At 41.4% G+C, this 19,417-nt stretch overlaps 1 protein-coding gene across 1 annotated transcript in view; it reads left to right on the top strand.

The window, feature by feature from the left end:
• The window catches only part of ADAM9 (ADAM metallopeptidase domain 9), a gene marked incomplete in the record, with an annotated part of 1,887,510 nt that extends 1,868,727 nt beyond the window's left edge, over window positions 1–18,783 (top strand). Inside the window, 1 exon segment of the mRNA XM_044084336.1 lies at window positions 17,171–18,783. Coding sequence (XP_043940271.1) covers window positions 17,171–17,276 — 106 coding nt within the window.
• Between the last annotated feature and the right edge of the window lie 634 nt (window positions 18,784–19,417).

The following is a 19,417-nucleotide window of genomic DNA, read 5'->3' on the forward strand; positions in this document are numbered from 1 at the left end:
TACAAGCACAACCTTTATAAGACACAGGGCTTATATAGCAGTAAGAATGGAAGAGTTGGACGATCAAATTACTACTCATCCCCTGCTATTACCCAATCACTCATACTACAGAAGGTCAGGAGGCCTTGTTACTCTCAATAATAATGAAGACAATCAGCAGAAAATGGCTGCCAGAAACACAGGAAACTCAAACAAAATTACCAGCCTAGACAACAGGCCTCTATCAAGATTATGCCACCTGAGTAGAACACAGAAACCTCACTTTAAAAATATAGAAAGAACACCCAGAAAGAGAAAGTACAAGTCTCAGTATGAAAAAGCAGTTTACAATTTAGTAATTAAATAAAAATGCAGTTAGAGTAATGCACACTATTACAGTTCCTAGCTGTAGCCACTAAATGAAAATTTTAAACAGATCAATGAGCAGACTCTAGAGAATGCTTTTAACTGTAAACAGACAATTATCAAAAATGCACAAAAAAGCCCGGATAGAGCACTCACAAACAGAAAATACAACTCTCAGTATGAAAAAGCAGTTTACTGTTAAGTAATTCAGTAAACATGCAATTAGCAATGAAAAATACAGTTAAAATGGCATAAAACAGTACATAAATGCAGTGAAACAATAAACAAAGCTTTATAACAGTGCAAAATGTAGTAGATCAACTGTATAGCACAATTATAAGCATTTTAGAAGTGCAGTTCAGTGAAACAAGTCATGATTCAGTCTATCCTTCCTTTCCTGGAAAAAGATGATGGATGTACTCTATAGATCTTCGGGATGCGTATTACCACATAAAGATGGACAAGCATTCCAGAAGATTACATCATTTCTACCTGGGAGCCAGTCATTACCAGTTTCACGCACTGCCCTTTGGCCTCTCTACAGCCTCCGGAGTGTTTACCAAATGCATGGCAATAGTAGCAGCTCACCTGAGACTGCAGGGATTCCAGGTGTTTCCATATTTGGACGATTGGCTCCTCACCACCCCCACCAAGCGTCTACTGATAATGGCACGACAGTACACCCTGCTACAGGTACAGCGTTTAGGGATTTCCATAAATATGGAGAAGAATCAGCTGACCCCAGCCCAGTCCTTTGAATTCATAGGGGCAATGCTGAACACACCATTTTGCACGGCCTCCCTTCCTCATCACAGATTGGAAAGACTTGCTTCTTAGATCCAAGTGATACTCCCCTGAGACAAGGTGCCCGTTCGGGCAGTCCTTCAAATCATGGGGTCTATGGCTTCAGCAATAACAGTGGTTCTGCTAGCAAGACTACATATGAGAATACTTCAGTGGCTCCTATTAACACAGTGGCGATGTTAACTCGCCTATTATGTTTCCATATTCATTTAACGGATCTATGCAAGAAGGACTTACTTTGGTGGATGCAGCCAGACATATCTCTATGGAGCCGACCCTTTTCGCTCCCACAGCGCAAGGCCACAGTGATTACAGACGCTTCCCTTACTGGGTGAGGGTGGCATTTTCAAGGACAGATGTTTCAAGGCACTTGGTCATCAGCAGAGGCCAATTTGCATATCAGTGTCCTGGAACTAAGGGCAGTGCTTCTAGTGTTGCAAGCATTTCACCACGCCATTCCATCAGGGGCTGTTGCTATCCAGACATACAGCATGCCCGTGGTCTGGTACATCAAACAAGGGGGAACCAAATCCTATCCTCTGTGCTGGGAAGCCATGAGAATTTGGCAATGGGCAATAGCTTCTAACCACTTTCTAATAGCAACACAAATTCCCGGGGATTCCAATGTGATTGCAGACAAATTGAGCAGGTGCATTCACCTACTTCACGAGTGGTCCCTCAATCCTGCAGTGGTGCCTATGATTTTTGATCACTGGGACCAGCCTTGCTGTGACTTGTTTGCCTCATCCATAAATCACAAGTGCAGAAGCTACTTTGCCCTAATCCCCCCTTAGGGGGAACCCCTGAGGGACACGCTCATGCATGATTGGCCCACGGGACTGCTGTATGCTTTTCCTTTGATAGCATTGATCCTGCATTTTTTGAAGAAAGCAATTTGGTTGAGAAGCAAAGTAATTCTCATTGCTCCTTATTGGCCTCGACAAGTTTGGTTCCCCTTCCTTTGGCCTCATCTAGTATGCAAACCATGGATTCTGGCTCCAACTCCGGAATTTCTGTCACACCTTCAAGGGATGATCTACCCGAATCTCTCCAGCCTCAAACTGATAGCTTGATTCCTCCACTTCCAATAATTGCCCGGCAGAAGAACCTTTCCTCACCTGTCCGTGACATTCTTCTAGCTTCTCATAAGCCTTCGACCAGAAAATTGTATTGTGATAAATGGAAGAGATTTAGTTTATGGGCTCATGATAACATCGATCTTGGTTCAGCCTCAGTTTCTGATATACTTCATTATCTCTCCAGCCTATTACAATCTAGAGTAGCAGCTTCTATGATTCTGGTTCACCTGGCTGCTATTTCCAGTTTTCACGATGGCTTTGTGGACACCCCCTTGATTTCTCATCACCTCTGTAAAACTTTTCTGAAAGGGGTTTTTCACATCAGACCCCCATTAGAGAATCTGTTGAACCTTGGAATCTCACCCTCGTGTTGTGGACATTAACTAAAGCTCCATTTGAATCTACAGTAAATTGTGACATGAAATTTCTCTCGTGGAAGTCTCTCTTTCTGGTGGCTGTCACTTTAGCACGTAGGATATCTGAACTTCAGGCCTTGTGTGTCAAACGTCCTTACTTAATTTTTCACAAGGGTAGAGTATCGCTTCGGACTAATCCTTCCTTCCAGCCCAAAGTAATTTCAGAGTTAACCATGAACGAGACTATTGACTTACCAGTGTTCTTCCCTAATTTTTCAAATAAAGAAGAGTACTGTCTCCACTTACTGGATATACACAGGCAATTACGGTTCTACCTGGACAGAACAAAATCCTTTAGGAAAGCTGACCAGCTTTTTATCTCTTATTCTGGGCCTAAAACAGGAGAGTCCATTTCCAAGATTACTTTGTCCAAATGGCTAAGAGATTCCATATGTTTTGCTTACCATTATAGTAAATTGCCCGTGCCTAATAAAATTAGAGTGCATTCAACCAGATCTGTGGCAGCTTCGGTGGCCTTTCACTCTAGGGCTACCATGAATGATATTTGTGCAGCAACAACGTGGGCCTCTTCACATACCTTTATTAATCATTGCAAATTGGATTTGGTCTCCAGGAGGAGAGCTGCCTTTGGCTCAGTGTTGCGCAGGAATATTTTTCCATAGGGCCTGTCAAGAAAATAAGTAGCTAGGGACTTTGTCCCATCAGTAAGGAATGAATGAAGATGAACACAAGATAAAGAAGTTATGTCATACCATAACGTTCTGTCTGTGTTGTTCATCTTCATACATTCATTACATCCCTCCCACCATCCCCCTCCAGTAGGCTCCTGGAGGTTTATGGATATGGCTTTTTATCTGGCTTAAGGTATACTGAGCAGAAAAAGCCTCCGCTTTTATGTTCTTGTGCAAACTCGATCTGAGGTAATGGGGAGAGAGAGAGACACTATGGGTAAACTTAGCATGAGAGTTTTTTGGCTGAGGTGAGCTTTGGTACAGTGGTCGAGTTTTAACCGAAGATGGTTTTGAGCCCATTAGTAATGAATGAATGAATGAATGAAGATGAACAACACCGATGGAATGTTATGGTAAGACATAACTTCTTTTTTTCATCAAATTCAACAGTGTATTCACAAATAAATACCATTGCCCCTACCAGAAAAAAAAATACTCCAACTCCCTGTCTGTCTGTCTCGTTTTATAAGAATTTTCATGTTAAAATGCAACAAAGCATAGAAACAATGGCACAGAGAGAAAACCCCTCAAACCTTACATTTGGACAAGGAGTTGAGCAACCTCACCAAGAAGCAAATTCACCTAGACAAAAAAAATTATTACTCTGACCCACAAGGTAATCATAAAAAAATGTAAAGAAATTCTGGGATCTCAATTAAGAACATTTTTCATACTGGCTCTCCTTCCTCACCAGACCTCTGTCTGGAGTTATCCCCTTCAGAAACAGCTACCACATTTAACACTTTCTTCATCAACATCATAGTCTGTCTTACTTCCAGCTCTCCCCAACCATTTACTCTGCCTCAAAACTCTACAAGTCCTGACATCTGTGCCTTCAGTCTCCAACATGTCTCCACATCATATGTTAAACAATTACTAAAGAAATTTAAACCGTTCTTCTCCTCATGGTCTCCCTGCAGAGTACCTTAAGCTAGCTGCAGAGTCTATAACATGGTATCAGTTCCTATTAATAGAGCTATTCAGGACTCCTGTGTCCCTGCCCTGTGGAAACAATTCTTCATTATTCCCCTGTATAAAGGAGGTAATGCCTCTGAAATCTCTAATTTTAGGACAGTTGCCATCTTAAACCCACTTTCTTAGATCCTGGAAAAGTGTATTCATAAGCAACTTCTTCAGTACCTCTTTCAAAATGATCTGCTAACCCCAACACAACATAGTTTCCACCAGGCCATAGCACCACTACAGCTCTCCTCAACCTTTCCAACACTGTTAATAAGGCTAGAGACCAAGGAAAGGTCTCTCAAAAGCCTTTGACACATTGCCATTTGAAAAACATCCGACTCAAATGTCCTCTCTGGGCCTTTCCAAACTCTCTCTTCTATGGATGTTCTTCGTGTTTCACTGTTGCAGTCATTACATTTGGGTTATCTGCCTGTAGGTAGCCCTCAGCCGGCCTGAATATCAAAGTCTTGGATTCCAGCGTCGGATGCTGTCTCTTCTTCCATGTCGTTAGGGGTATAAAACATGCAGCTGACGCCATTATATCAGTCTTTCTTGCCGTGCGGTGCCTGAAGCAGAAGCAGTTTGCAAGAGCCGGTTGGCCGACTCCTGAAATTTTTATTTTCGTGTTTCAGAATCGAAGTCTTCGAAAAAAGCTAAGTACCCTGTTGGGGATTCTTTTTCTTACTCTTAACCGATGTCAGTAAAAGTTAATAATTGTCTTACCTGTGGAAAGCAAATACCTCATAAAGATTTTCATTCGTGCTACGTTCCTTGCTTAGGCCCAGACTACGACGTCCCTTGCTGTCGGTTTTGTGCCTTATTCAACCCCTGAACTATTCATCGTCTGTCTATTTTCGCAGCAAATTATGTTGGTACTCAATTTAACTATCCAGAAATGGCTTTGGTAAGTCATCCGGCTACCGATATTCTGAAAAAACATAAGGATAAAGACAGAGACAGACCACATAGGTCCAAAACTGCCGACGATGCTTCCGTTAAGCTAGTCATCACCAGTTCGCTGGTACTCAATGAGGCGCTTTTGCAGCCCCTGATTCCAGCTACTTTAGATTCGCAGGCCTCTACTGAGACCCATTCGGAGTCCGGTATGCCGTGAGATGATGCTTCGACTATGGAATCTGTGGTTGTCTCTACCTTGGATGGATCCGGAGCCACTGTGCAGGCACCGGCTTCTGCGGGGGTATTCAGGCCTACAGGTATGCATTTTAAACTGACGCCATCTTCTTCTTCAAGGCCTAAAACTCAAGCCACGCCTAGAAAACTGATGTCCAAACCACATGGTCAGGCCCATATGCCTAAAAAACAAATGCTTATAATGGCTGAAGACCTTATTACTTCAATTAGGGGGTGCCAGCCTTCCCCCTCTAAGAGACCTAGAACTGATTTTCCTTCTGATTCTTCTGATCAGGATTCTGAAATTTCTGTTTCTTCTGATAACCAGGATTTGCCCTTATCTACCTATGAGGATTCTGATGCAGAGGATTCCATTCCCCCTGCTTCCCCTCCAGAAGATTTTTCTTTTGGTGAAACCTTGCACACTCTTAGGAAGCATTTCCGCTGGGAAAGCCAGGATTACTCTGACTCCAAAAAGAGGCTTAGGGAATTCTTACTCCTCCCTCAACACAGGCCTTTAGCTATCCCCCCTGTTCTGGACATTGTAGCTGATGCCTTCTTGGAATCTAGCCTGGCCCCAGACACTTTACCTCCAGCTCCCAGAAAACCTGAAAGGTATTACAGAGTACCAGACTCTCACAAGTTCCTCTTCAAGAATCCTACTGCGGATCCAGAGACCATTTCCCAAGGACCTAAGGGCATTAAGGCTACTGCTGCCAAAAACCCTACCCCCTCTGATAGAGATTCCAGGGCCTTGGACAGATGGGGTAAGAAGGTATACACTTCTGCTGCTTTGGCCATTAGGGCCTTAAATTACCAGTTTAATATGTTAAAGTATCAGCAGCATATTGTGGGACTACTTAAACAGAAAATTATGCTGATTCCTGACTGTGCTGAACATAAAACATTACAGGATTTAATGCATTCTGCTGAACAAGTTGGTAAACATACTTTGCAATGTGGTTTTGACTCTCTAGACTGCAGTCTTGCAGGGTTTAATAGCTGGTCCTAATGCTCTCTAAATTCCTCCTCCTTTCCTTAGCTTTGGGAATCAACCCAAATGTAATGACTGTAACAGTGAAACATGAAGAACATAGTACAGTTATGTACACTTACCATAAATGTAGATGTTCGAGTGTATTCACTGTTGCAGTCCTGGTTACCCTCCCTCCAGCCCCCTGACTTCTCTTGGCTCTACCTTCCTTCTTGTTTGGTGTATTTAAGCTTTCTGGTGTATTTGCTTTTTGTTGGAGGTGTAACCTAACATACAATTGCTTCCAATTATGGGGGCACCTGACATCTGGGGCAAGAAAAACTGATGTAATGGCATCGGCTGCATGTTTTATACCCCTGACGACCTGACGTCATGGAATAAGAGACCGCATCCAATGCAGGAATCCAAGACTTTGATATTCAGGCGGCTGAGGGCTACCTGCAAGCAAATAACTCAAATTTAATGACTGCAACAGTGAATACACTCGAACATCAACATTTATGGTAGGTGTACACAACTGTACTTTCTCTAACTACCTATCTGAAAAATATCAATCTGTCAAATGACTGTCTTCTTTGTCTCCTTTTTTGCTAGTTAAAATGGGTGTTCCTCAAGGCTCTATTCTCCATCCATTGCTCTTTAACATTTTCATCAATAACCTCTATACCTCTGTCATGAAAGGAGATACTGCCAGCCCAGCTATCTGGAATTTGCAAATAATTGTGTCGTTTGTGAATATCAACATGATTCATATGCTTGTGTTACAACTGTATTAGAACTGTATGTTGTGTGAATATCAAACTGCTGGTACAGAAATGTGTCTTAAGTACTGAGCTTAAAGATGTATCCACATTGTACCCTACTGAAAAAGAACAGAAATGTACATACCCTATTTTAGCTGTTTGAATGTATATATTTTAACAGTGGAAACTGGAACACAAGAGGTTAACTTCAGAAATAAATAGCTGAAATTAAATTACTTTATTGCAGCGAGGAGATACGGTGTGAAAACTAGGGAAATTTCTGCATTGTCTTGCAAGTGTTTTATTGTTTTATGACTTCCAGCAAGTGCCAAGATTTGAGGAAAAGCCCTTGTTTATGTATTTTCACAAGTAGATGCTAAATGCTACCAGATGCATCAGTGGTTGTTTTTCACCTGGGATAGATTCAGATTTGCCAAAAGATCTCAGACCTATATATTTTCACAGGTGGATGCCAAGTACTGTTAGCTTTCAGCAGTGTTTTTTTTTTACCTGGGAATAGAGTCAGATGACAATAAATTATATCATTCGGCAAGCTATCCCAGGAGTAATATTTCAGACATTAATTTGCGAAATCTCTGAGAGAGATTGAGCATTCTGTAGTCTGTCTTGGAGCTGACCAGAAGACCCATTCACCAGACATTTGCCTTGCTGCTCTAATTAAGTGTACTAGGGTAAAGTATAATTCTTTTAGATATAGTCAGGAGTATAGCAAAGCTTAATTTAGATGTTTTTCCTTATTTGTTTGAGACTGTCCTGCAATGTTGTTTTAAATATTTCCTGTGATTTTGAACTCTGATGCTACTGTGTGAGTTGGTCTGTCTAGATATATTTAAGCACTGACAGTACTTGCATATTTATTTGGTTACACTGTGTAGGTCACTCTTAATAGCCTTGCTCTTCGTCAAACTACTAGTTGTATTGATAGTAACATTACACAGAAAGATTGGACACCCTTTGTTAAGGGCATTAAAGTAGCTGATTAGCTGATATATGGAGTAAAAGAATTCCGTACTCACCATAGCGAAAACTTATCTTTTGCCTTCTCTTCTCTGTCGCTCACCTATTTTTGTCTAACATCCATATCTTTCTCAAATCACAACTGGAGTGATGCTGTGATAAGATAACTAAGTTTGCAACCTGCCTCATCACTGCTTTGCATTACGTGCTATGATCTGGTTAGAACTCCCACATCAACTAGCCCAGACACAATCATTTTTAACCCATAAAATACTACATAACACCTACATGTCCTTCTATCTCCTCAGTACTTCATAAACCCCAAAAAAGTATGGGGCAAAGTTTATACTCGCATTCAGTATCCAAACTATGGAACACTATCCAAAATTCATTCAGAGCTGTATCTGGCCTCCATGTGTTAAAGTCCTCCCTCAAAGAATTTCTCACTAACTCATGGCTATGCCCATGCATCTCATTTGTATGATTTACATTAACAAATACTTTACATTCTTACTAACCTCAACATGCTGTTTATACCTTTCAACACTTGCCCTCTCTCCACTCTTAGGGTGGACTTGTATCTTTTTTTTTCTTTTATTTCCTAGCATAGTAGACTATACTTGTAATATTTTTGCATATACTGTTTGTTATACTTAACCGTCATTTTTGTATTTAGTTTTATTTTTAAATCACTGGTGTCTCCTCATGCCTTATAGTACACTATGGTGTTCCACTATCAAACTGTGCATGTGTCTTTTTTAAATTACATTTGTACTAGTGTTTTTTCTTCTTTTTCTTCTTTCGGTTGATGTTCTTCATGTTTCACTGTTGCAGTCATTACATTTGGGTAATCTGCTGGCAGGTTGCCCTCAGTCGGCCCGATTAACAAAGTCTTGGGTCCTGCATCTGTTGCTGTCCCTTCTTCCATGACGCCAGGGGTATAAAACATGCAGCCGACGCCATTTTCATCCGTCTTTCTTGCCGCACGGTGCCCGAAGCAGAAGCAGTTCACAAGTGCCAGTCGGCCGACTCCTGAAATTTTCGTTTTCGAGTTTCAGAACCGAAGTCTTAAACCTAAAGCTACGTACCCCGTTGGGGAAACTTACCGATGTCAGTAAAAGTTAATAATTGTATTACTTGTGGGAAGCAAATACCTCATAAGAATTTTCATTTGTACTGTATTCCTTGCCTAGGCCCTGACCACAATGTGCCTTGCTGTTGGTTTTGCGCTAAATTTAATCAACGCACTATTAAGCGTCGGTATATTTTTGCATCTAAATATTTTGGCTCAAGATTTAACTATCCAGAAATGTCGGTTAGCAATCCGACTATCGGAATACACAAAAAATGCAAAGAAAAAGACAGACAGACCGTCGAGGTCCAAAACCGACAACGAAGCTTCTCCTAAGCCAGTCGCCGGTTCGCCGGTACTCAGTGAGGAGCTTTCGCAGCCCCTGATGCCCACTACTTTTGATTCGGAAGCCTCTACTGAGACCCATTCTGAGTCCGGTATGCCGCGAGACACTTTTAAGTATTGAACCCGCAGATATCTCTACCTTAGATGAGTCCGGAGCGGCCGAGCAGGCATCGGCTTCTGAGGGTGTTTTCAGGTCTAAAGATTTGTATATTAAACCGACGCCATCTTCAAAACCTAGGCCAAAATCAACTTCTATGTCTAAAAAACTGATGCTTGGGCCACATGCTCAGTCCTCTATGCCTAAAAAACAAATGATCAAAATGGCTGAGGATTTAATTACCTTGATCAGGGGTTCCCATTCCCCTCCTGCTAAGAGGCCCAGGCAAGGCACTGATTAGGAATCATCAGATCAGGTTTCTATTTATTCTGATTCCTCTTCTGATCAGGAATTATCTTTTCCACCTTATGAGGACTCTGATGCAGAAAAATCCATCCCTTCTGCTTCTCCTCCTGAGGATTTTTCTTTTGGAGAAACTTTGCATACCTTAAGGGAACACTTTCACTGGGAGAGTCAGGATTTTTTCAGAATCTAAAAAGAGGCTTAGGGATTTCCTACTTCTTCCTCAGCATAGGCCTTTGGCTATACCTCCTGTTCTAGACATTGTTGATGTTTTCTCAGAATCCAGCATGGCTCCTGGTTCCCTGCCTTCGGCTCCTAGCAAGCCAGACAAATATTACAGGGTTCCTGACTCCCACAAATTCGTTTTTAAAAACCCTGCTGCTGACCCTGAAACCATTTCTCAGGGTCCCAAAGGCGTTAAGGCCTCTACTGCTAAAAATCCTACCCCTTCTGATAGAGACTCCAGGGCGCTGGATAGATGGGGTAAGAAGGTTTACACGTCTGCAACCTTGGCAATCAGGGCTTCAAACTGTCAATTTCATATGCTTAAATATCAGCAGCATGTCATGGACCTACTTAAAGAGAAAATTATGTTGATTTCTGATTGTATGGAAAATAGAGTTACAGGATTTATTGCATTCAGCTGAACAAGTTGGAAAGCATACTTTGCAATGTGGTTTTGATTCCTTGGAGGCCTCTTGCAGGGCCGCTGTAACTGGATCTGTGATAAGAAGGCATGCTTGGCTCAAGGAGCAAAATCTGTCTGATCATGTTAAAGCAAAACTGTTGGATGTTCCTTTACAACAGGGCAGTCTATCTGCTAAAAAGGCAGAAGAAGTTTTGAAAATGATGGAAGATGAAGCTAAATCTGTACAAACTGTAAAAGATTTCCTACAAGTGCAGCCACCCAGGTTCAGTAGGCACTGGCCTATTAAGAATTGGTCCTTTCCAGTGCCCACCAGAGCCTCTCAGGTGAAACCCAGACACTCCAAAGGCTCCAGGTTTCAGTCACAAGGAACTTACAGAACAAAACAATGGGGTGCCTCCACCTCCAAATCTGGAAGTAACAAGGCACCTCCCTACAGTAAACAGTCTCAGTGACTTTCCTCTGCCATCTCCAAGCACTTATCCTTTGGCAGCCCCTTTGGGGGGAAAAGTGGCACTTCATGCACGAAATTGGCATCAAATTACCCAGGACAAGTGGGTTTTAAATGTAGTATCCCAGGGATACAGATTTCATTTCCACACGTTGCCAATCCCAAACGGATGGCCAGATCTGTCTCCAAATCAGTGGGCAGAGACCCAGAAGCAAGTTATGTCCCTCATGAATATGGGGGACATTCAACCAGTACCAGAAAAGGAAAAGGGACAAGGTTTTTATTCAAGACTTTTCCTGGTACCCAGAAAAGACAAATCATGGCATCCAATTCTGGACTTATCCATTCCAAATACATTTCTGGACATTCCAAAATTCAAGATGCTGACTCTACAACAGTTACTGCCTATGCTAGGTAAGGATGCCTGGTTGGTAACTCTAGACTTAAAAGAGGTTTACCTGCATATCCCAATCAGGGAATCTTGCAGAAGTTATCCCCGCTTCAAAGGAGGCTATTTGCATTACCAGTTCTCTGCACTGCCCTTTGGCTTATCTACTGCGCCGTGGGTCTTCACAAAGTGCCTGGCACCAGTAATCACATTTTACAGACAAGAAACATTCAAATTTATCCGTACCTGAACGATTGCCTAATTAGGGCAGAAAACAAGGACACACGTCTACAGCATCTGGTGTTTGTAAAAAGGCTTCTAACTTGCCTAGGGTAACACCATAAATGAAAAGAAATCACAACTGGTGCCCTCTCACATAATTACATTTCTGGGTGCAAGTTTGAATATAACTGCCCAGATGACTTACCTCACGCCAGCAAAACAAATTCTCAACTTTTATTTTTTAATTACCCCTTTTCCCTACTCCTTTTTACCTAACTATCCAATTCATATTACTTCTCTTTCTTTGAATGATGTATACACCACTTGTCCTCTCCTCCCTAACTGAGACTTGCACATACCTTCTACTGTGTGATGAATAATCAGTTAGTAGAGTCTCTATTAAACTTGCTATAATTTGAAATGTATTTTTATTTACTCCTTTAGACTATTCTACTCGCTATGATAGCTATGTATGTTTATAAATTGTTAACTGTTGTAGTTCAATAATGTATCATGAATTCTCTTTTTAAGACTAATACTAAATTATTCTGTAATCCTTCTTATGCCTATACATTGTTAACTTTTGCACCGTTCATGCTTGGAGCTTTTCTCCCCGGGCCTCTACTGAAAATGGACATATATCCAGCTAGACTAGCCCGGTTAACAAATGTAAAATAAATAAATAAATAAAATTTGATGACTTACTTAAAACAAGTGGCCACAAAAACCCAGCTATCTGCAAGACAAATTCTGCAGGACTTTGGGTTCATGGCTTCCTGCATTCTGCTAATTCCATATGCAAGACTGCATATGAGGAAACTTCACTGGTACCTAAAAAGCTTATGGAGTCAACATTGTCACAGCCTGGAAACAATGATTCCTGTCATTCCTTGCCTGCAGCAAGAGTTCCTATGGTGGGCAGAGGCCTGTCACCAAAACAAGGGACTGTCATTCATTCCACCCCCTGCCACCCAAACTCTGACTACAGACGCATCAGATTATGCTTGGGGTTGCGCATCTGGCAGGGAAGTGTATTCAGGGCAAATGGAGCCCAAATCAAATACAACTGCATATCACCCAGAAAGAAATGCTAGCTGTACAGAATGGTCTGACGGCCTTCAAGGGCTATCTTCATCCAGGGCAACTACTGATAAAGACGTAAACAAGCAGGGGAGTACCCATTCCTACTCCCTTTGCAGACTAGCCATGGCTTTATGGAACACGGCCTTGACTTACCAAATACATCTACAAGCTCAGTTCCTTCCAGGAAAGCAAAATACTCTGGGAGACGAACTAAGCAGAAATCTTATGGACCCACATGAATGGAAACTGGATCCACAAATCTTCAACATGTTGACACGCAAATGGGGGAGGCCAGAGAAAGAGCTTTTTGCCTCACCCCAAAACTATCAGTTGGACCAATTCTGCACAAGAATTTATCCCAAAAAAGCTTGGAAAGTGGATGCTCTATCCTTCAGCTGGAAAAACCTATCAGTTTATGCCTTTCCCCCTCTGCCTCGGCTCTCCAGGGTCTTATTAAAAGTCAGACGGGCAAAACCAAAAATGATTCTGATTGCTCCAGACTGGCCTCACCAACACTGGTACCCACTCCTACGCAATATGTCACACCTTCCTTCGTGGTACCTGCCTCAGACACCTTATCTCCTGTCTCAGCAGAACTATCAAATTCTGCACACTCCGCTCCAAACTCTGAATCTTGCAGCATGGCTAATCAACTAATTTCACCAGTTACATTTCTCAGCAAACCTGTGATGGATGTCATTTTGGAGGCTAGAAGGCCTAGTATCAAAAAATCGTATGCTGATAATTGGAAAAGATTCTGTGCCTGGAACCAAGCACAAGGAATAAACACAGCAATGCCCAATATTCCTCAGATTCTGCAATATTTAACTGAGAATGCTTCACAAGGGCTTATCCTTATCTTCAATAAAAATCCATGCCTCTGCCATTTCAGCTCATTACAACACAGAACCTCCCTTCTTTTCTCATCCACTGCTAAAGCAGTACCTCAGAGTGGCCAAGAATTTGAGACCTCCCAGGAGAGCACCAACACCTGCGTGGGACCTCAATTTTGTGTTGGAAAAACTCTCCCTACCTCCTTCTGAACCAGCTGCTACTGCAGACATAAAATTTATCTCTTGGAAGACAGCTTTTCTTTTAGCAGTCACTTCAGCTAGAAGGATTTCAGAACTACAGGCTCTCATGGCAGTGGAGCCTTTTATTATATTTTACCCGGATAGGATGGCTCTCAGGACCAATCCATCCTTTATGCCTAAAGTGGTATCTAGTGTGGCTCTTAATCAGACCATTCATCTGCCAACCTTTTTCCCAAATCCACCGAACAAGGGTGAGTGGATTCTGCATTCATTGGATGTACACAGACAACTAAGATTCTGCTTAAACAGGACAAGATCTTTAAGAAAATCGGAGCAATTACTGGTGGCATTTGCAGCAGGGGCAGAGGGAAGGGCTTTTTCTAAGCAGACTATTTCAAAATGGATAAGCCATTGTATTCATTTCTGCTACATGCACCATGGTAAACCTGTCCCCAAGGGGATCAGATCCCATTCCACCAGGGCTGCATCTACTTCTGCAGCCTTTCTCGGAGGGATTCCTACCAGAGACCTTCTAGAAGCTGCTACCTGGAGCTCAGTTCATACGTTCACCAAACATTACCATTTACCTCTCCTCTAAATCCAGAGCAGGCTTGGCCACTGCTGTCCTGCAGGGCCTTATAGCTGCTCCTAATGCTGTATAACACCATCCTTCCAACCATAGCTTTGGGATTCTACCCAAATGTAATGACTGCATCAGTGAAACATGAAGAACATAGTACAGTTGTGTACACTTACCATAAATGTAGATGTTCGAGTGTATTCACTGTTGCAGTCCTGGTTACCCACCCGCCAGCCCCCTATTTTTCTCTTACTATACTTCTTTCTTTTGCTATGCTCAAAAGCCTTTTTGGTTATTTGCTTTTATTTGGAGGTATATTTTTTGTATTCTAAATTACATGTATATATATATATATATATATATATATATATATATATATATATATATATGTATATATATTTTGCTCCCCATTGGGGGGCACCTGACATCTGGGGCAAGAAAAACTGATGAAAATGGCGTCTGCTGCGTGCTTTATACCCCTGATGACTTGACGTCATGGAAGAAGGACAGCAACTGACGCAGGACCCAAGACTTTGTTAATCAGGCCAACTGAGGGCAACCTGCCAGCAGATTACCCAAATGTAATGACTTCAACAGTGAATACACTCGAACATCTGCATTTATGGTAAGTGTACACAACTGTACTTTGCTGTTAGGGGTCACCACAGCAGATCATCTGTTTCCATTTCTTCCCGTCATCTGCATCTTGCTGTGTCACACCTACCACCTGCATGTCCTATCTCACTACATCAATAAACCTTGTCTTTAGCCTTAGTCTTTTCCTCTTATCTGGCAGCTCCATCTTTAGCATCCAATATTCCCAGCATCCCTGCTCTGCACATGTCCAAATCTTACCCGGCATCCCTCCTCAGCACGTCCAAACCATACCTGACATCCCTCTTCAGCACATGTTCAAATCTGTATTAGTGTTTTATTTGCTGCTTTTTTTTTTTTTTTCTCAACTCTGGAACTTTCCTCCCCAGGCTTCTGCTGAAAATGAGTATTTATTACCCAGTCGGACTTTCCCAGTAAACAAATGTCAATAAATAAAAGATTTTCTCCTTAGTGCCACTCCAAGGACCATGATCCTTTTAAGGTCCAGCTGCCTTTGGTTCATGATTAGTAGTGTGAGTTGTCCTCCGGCTTTTCTTACTCCCCGTTCAAGATTCATCTGTTGTCCATTTCTGCTTGACTGCCCTTGGGTCCCCCATCTTTTTTCCTGTTCCCAAGTAAAGTGGTTTTATGTATCAGTCCACCTCAACAAGTATCGTCTCTTTGGTATGTGTATTTTGTGCTTTAGAAGTTTACTCTTTTTTTTCTGTTTGGACCAGCTTATCAGTCTGATTTGTGGTTCTTAACTTAGAAGATTGTTGAGGGGAGTCAACCCTACTTCATTTTCCACAAAGACTTGAGTTTTGTTCTGTGCCTAAAGTGGTCTCGTTGTTACCTTGAGACAATCTGTTTACCTCCCTCTTTTTTCCAGAACCCAAAAACAAAGGAGAAACAATTATTCATACTCTGGATGTTTGTAAGCAGTTCCGATGTTACCTAGACAAAGGAAAGTTGATCAATCTGTTTGTCTCCCGTGAAGGAAAGAGAAAATTTAACCAGTTTCAAAGCAGGCAATGACTGAGATGGTTGTCTCATGCTGGGTTTTTTTTTTTTTTTTTTTTTTGCTGCTCTCACAATAACAAGCTACTTCCAGGCTGGGTTGGGGTGCAACTCATTCCACCAGGATTTTGGCTTCTTCTGTGGCTTTCTGGAACGGGGTGGACACAAAGTATTCTAAAGGCAGCAAATTGATCCTCTGTACCTACTTTATTAAGCACTATAAATTGGATTCCTTTTCCAGGTCCAAAATAGGCTGTGCTAGAGCCATTCTCCAGGGGCCAGTGGATTCTTAATTTTTTCTTCCACCTCCCTTTTTGTATCTAAGCTATCGTAATCCACCAGAGTAACAATGATCTAATGTTGAACTTATTACAGCTTTAACAGTAGGTGTTTTAACAAGCCACTGTAATAGTAGCCTTCCTCTCATTCCAGCCCTCTTTCTGTAGCTGTTGTTACATTGTCATGGTGGGGTTTATGTGTGTCTATACACACACTGACTCTTGTTTTACATTTCCATGTATTTTTCCTTTCAGGGCTATTAGCCTCCTTTCATGAGACACAAAAGCTCAAAAGTGTTTGGCATTTTAACTGCCTTTGATGTGGAACTCAGCTCAAGCTCCTGTCAGAAACACATGGAAGGCACACACTGGTTTTGAATGGCTGTCCAGGTTGCTTATATCCTTGGTGGACATAGTTTAGGCTACTGCAGTAGTGATTTGTTAAAACATCTAGTGCTGTGATACTTTTACTTGCACAACTGTACTATATACTGAATCAAAGCTTAGTATATTTGTATGTTTTAGTACTTTTATTATATGAAATTACCCAGGACATCATTCAGTATTATAAAACAGTAAAATTTTGCATCCATTCAAATGTTTTGAATATACAACCTAGTGTGATGATGTGTTAAAGAACTTGAAAAATCAATGGCCTTTTTGTTTATATTCATTACCATATCTTAGTCTGCTTTGCATTAAATCTAAATATGTACAGTACCTGTATGAAATTGTTTTAAAAGATGTGTGTTTGTAAATTTTTGATATATGTGGTAATCAGATTTGTCAGAGTGTGAAAATTGACAGGATCCTAAATGTAACCATTGTAAGTTAGTAAACCAGATGTTAATAGAAAAGGATACATATTATTATACTGTGTAAATTATATGATTTTTGTTTTTTGTTTTTTGACAGGCCGCCTCCTGCTCCACAACAAAGGGTGACTTCTTATGGTCAGATGTCTTCAGCTGCTCAGGAAAAGTTAGTACCTTCCCGACCGGCACCTCCACGGCCTGTATAATACAGTTGTTGGCCCAAGTCCTGGGTCTCTCATGCAGAAGTTGAATTACTCATTGAGGCCAGGAGAAAATGTATTTTTCTACTACTGAGTACTTTTCCACTTCAGACAAAGTGAAGAAAACATTCATTTATACAGAAATTACAGTTCATAAATACAGCCACATCACGTTATGCTGCCATGCAACCATGCTGCTCTGCAAATTATCTTAAGTGCCTGCTGGAAGATTTACAACTCTACTCTGGGGCATGTTTGCTGTGCCAATAGCTGCACTTAAAAAAAATAATAATTCTATTATTCTGTTCTCCCAAGAAACAGTGTTCTGGAGCCATGGAACCAGTAGAAGAGTAATCAGAATGTGGTGGTTTCTTCTCTCAAATGAGCTAATGGGGAGATTTATTTATTTCTTTTAACTCCACCTCAACTCATTTCTTTTGGTGAGTTAAAAGTACAGTTCCTTCGCCCACATTTTCAGAGCTTTATTAGTAAAAAGGCCTGTAAAACTAAGGGCAAAGTAGACTTGAGACTTACAAAACCATTTATAAAAGTAATGAAGCCTCAGTGAATTCATACAGGATGCAGTGTCCTCTTTCTTAGCAGACAGTTGCCATTTACTGCTGTCCAGTGTAGGATTGCAGCATTTTGTTGATTTGCACTTTCATTAATTCAATGAGGATAACTGGGACCCACTCTGAATCTATAAGATGATGACTGGTAGTTCTCTTGCATGCTTATTGCAGTTATTTCTAAATCGGCTGCATCAAAACATGAAACAATATGTTCTTGAAAAGAAATTTTCTCTGGAATTAGCAGAATAACTAATTGATCCCTGTAAGGCATCATGAAAATGGATGGACTGAAATTAGCCTATGGAAATCTAAAAGTTTTACCTGTTGTATGAATGCATTTTTTATGTAAAATGTTCTCTGGATAATCCATAGCCGCTTTTGTGCTAATGGAATCACAGTCTCTATACCTGCTATTGAAACTTTTTTTAAGATCATTTTTCTGCATCATTTTTAGAGTCTTCCATACTACAAGAATTTAACACAGTAATCTAAAAGTTGTATTCTGAATAACTCTTCCGGCAACTGTAGGATGTTAAGTTGTCTATCTCGCCTTCATTCTTGCTGGATGGGTTCGGCTCCGACTCGGCCACTCTAAAAGCTCGAGAGCTAGTTCCACTGGCTCGAGGCTCCCCTATATCCCACAATGCTAGGTGGTAACTCTCCAGATCTCGTTTGCCGCTACGCGATCGAGGTGCTTTTTCAACCGGCTCGCCAGGTTAGTTGAAATATTTAGTTGTATCACTGGATAGACCCCTTTTTAAGTTAGTGTTTTCTTCATAGTTTTAAAAGTTAAATAGTTTACTCCCCTTTACAGTCAGTTTTTCCCCAGTTTTTCCTCCTAAATTTCCTAATTTTATTCCCTTGGGCTTTAGGCCCAGTCCCTCCCTTCCTTATTAGTTGGAGTGACTGTGTTTCGTAGGGATTTAATTTATAAGTTAATTACTAAAATTTAATTTTAATATTTTACAAGTGTAATCGGTGTGTGTGTGTTTGTGTTTACACTTGGACTTTTCCTTGGACATGTCCAAAGAATCGAAGGTCTCAGGCTTCAAGAAGTGTGACCCCGTGCTGTCAGAAGATGTCTCTGACAGACGGTCACACTTCTTGTGTATACTGCCTGGGGCCTTTGCACCTGCAGGACTCATGTGCTGTTTGCCATGGCTTCAGCCCTAGAGTCCTGCAGGAGCGAAAAATAAACTTATACTAAGGGGCTTATTGAAGCCTGAGGGTCCCTTGACTCAATCCTCGGGGAAACCCTCTAAGCCTTCCAGACCTTCAGCTCCGGTATGTGAGCCGTCTTCTGGGGGTCCCAAGGCTGTTCGAACATCGGCTCCGGCCGGAGCCGATGAATCTCGAACACATGCCCCTACTATTTCAACGTTTTTCCTATTGGGAGCAGTCAAAGAATATAGATCCTTTCACTGCTTCAATTCAATCAGTTCTAGACTTTCTAGCCGAACTTTTCCACTCAGGTTCGTCTCCGTCTACCATCAGACTTCAATTGGCAGCAATATCAAACTTTCATGTTGGAGTCTCAGAGTCCTCCATTATGTCTCATAAACTCTGCAAAGCCCT

This window comes from Protopterus annectens, chromosome 9.part0 (genome assembly GCF_019279795.1).
Source record: "Protopterus annectens isolate FY-2018-M chromosome 9.part0, PAN1.0, whole genome shotgun sequence".
Classification (NCBI taxonomy): Eukaryota; Metazoa; Chordata; order Ceratodontiformes; family Protopteridae; genus Protopterus; species Protopterus annectens.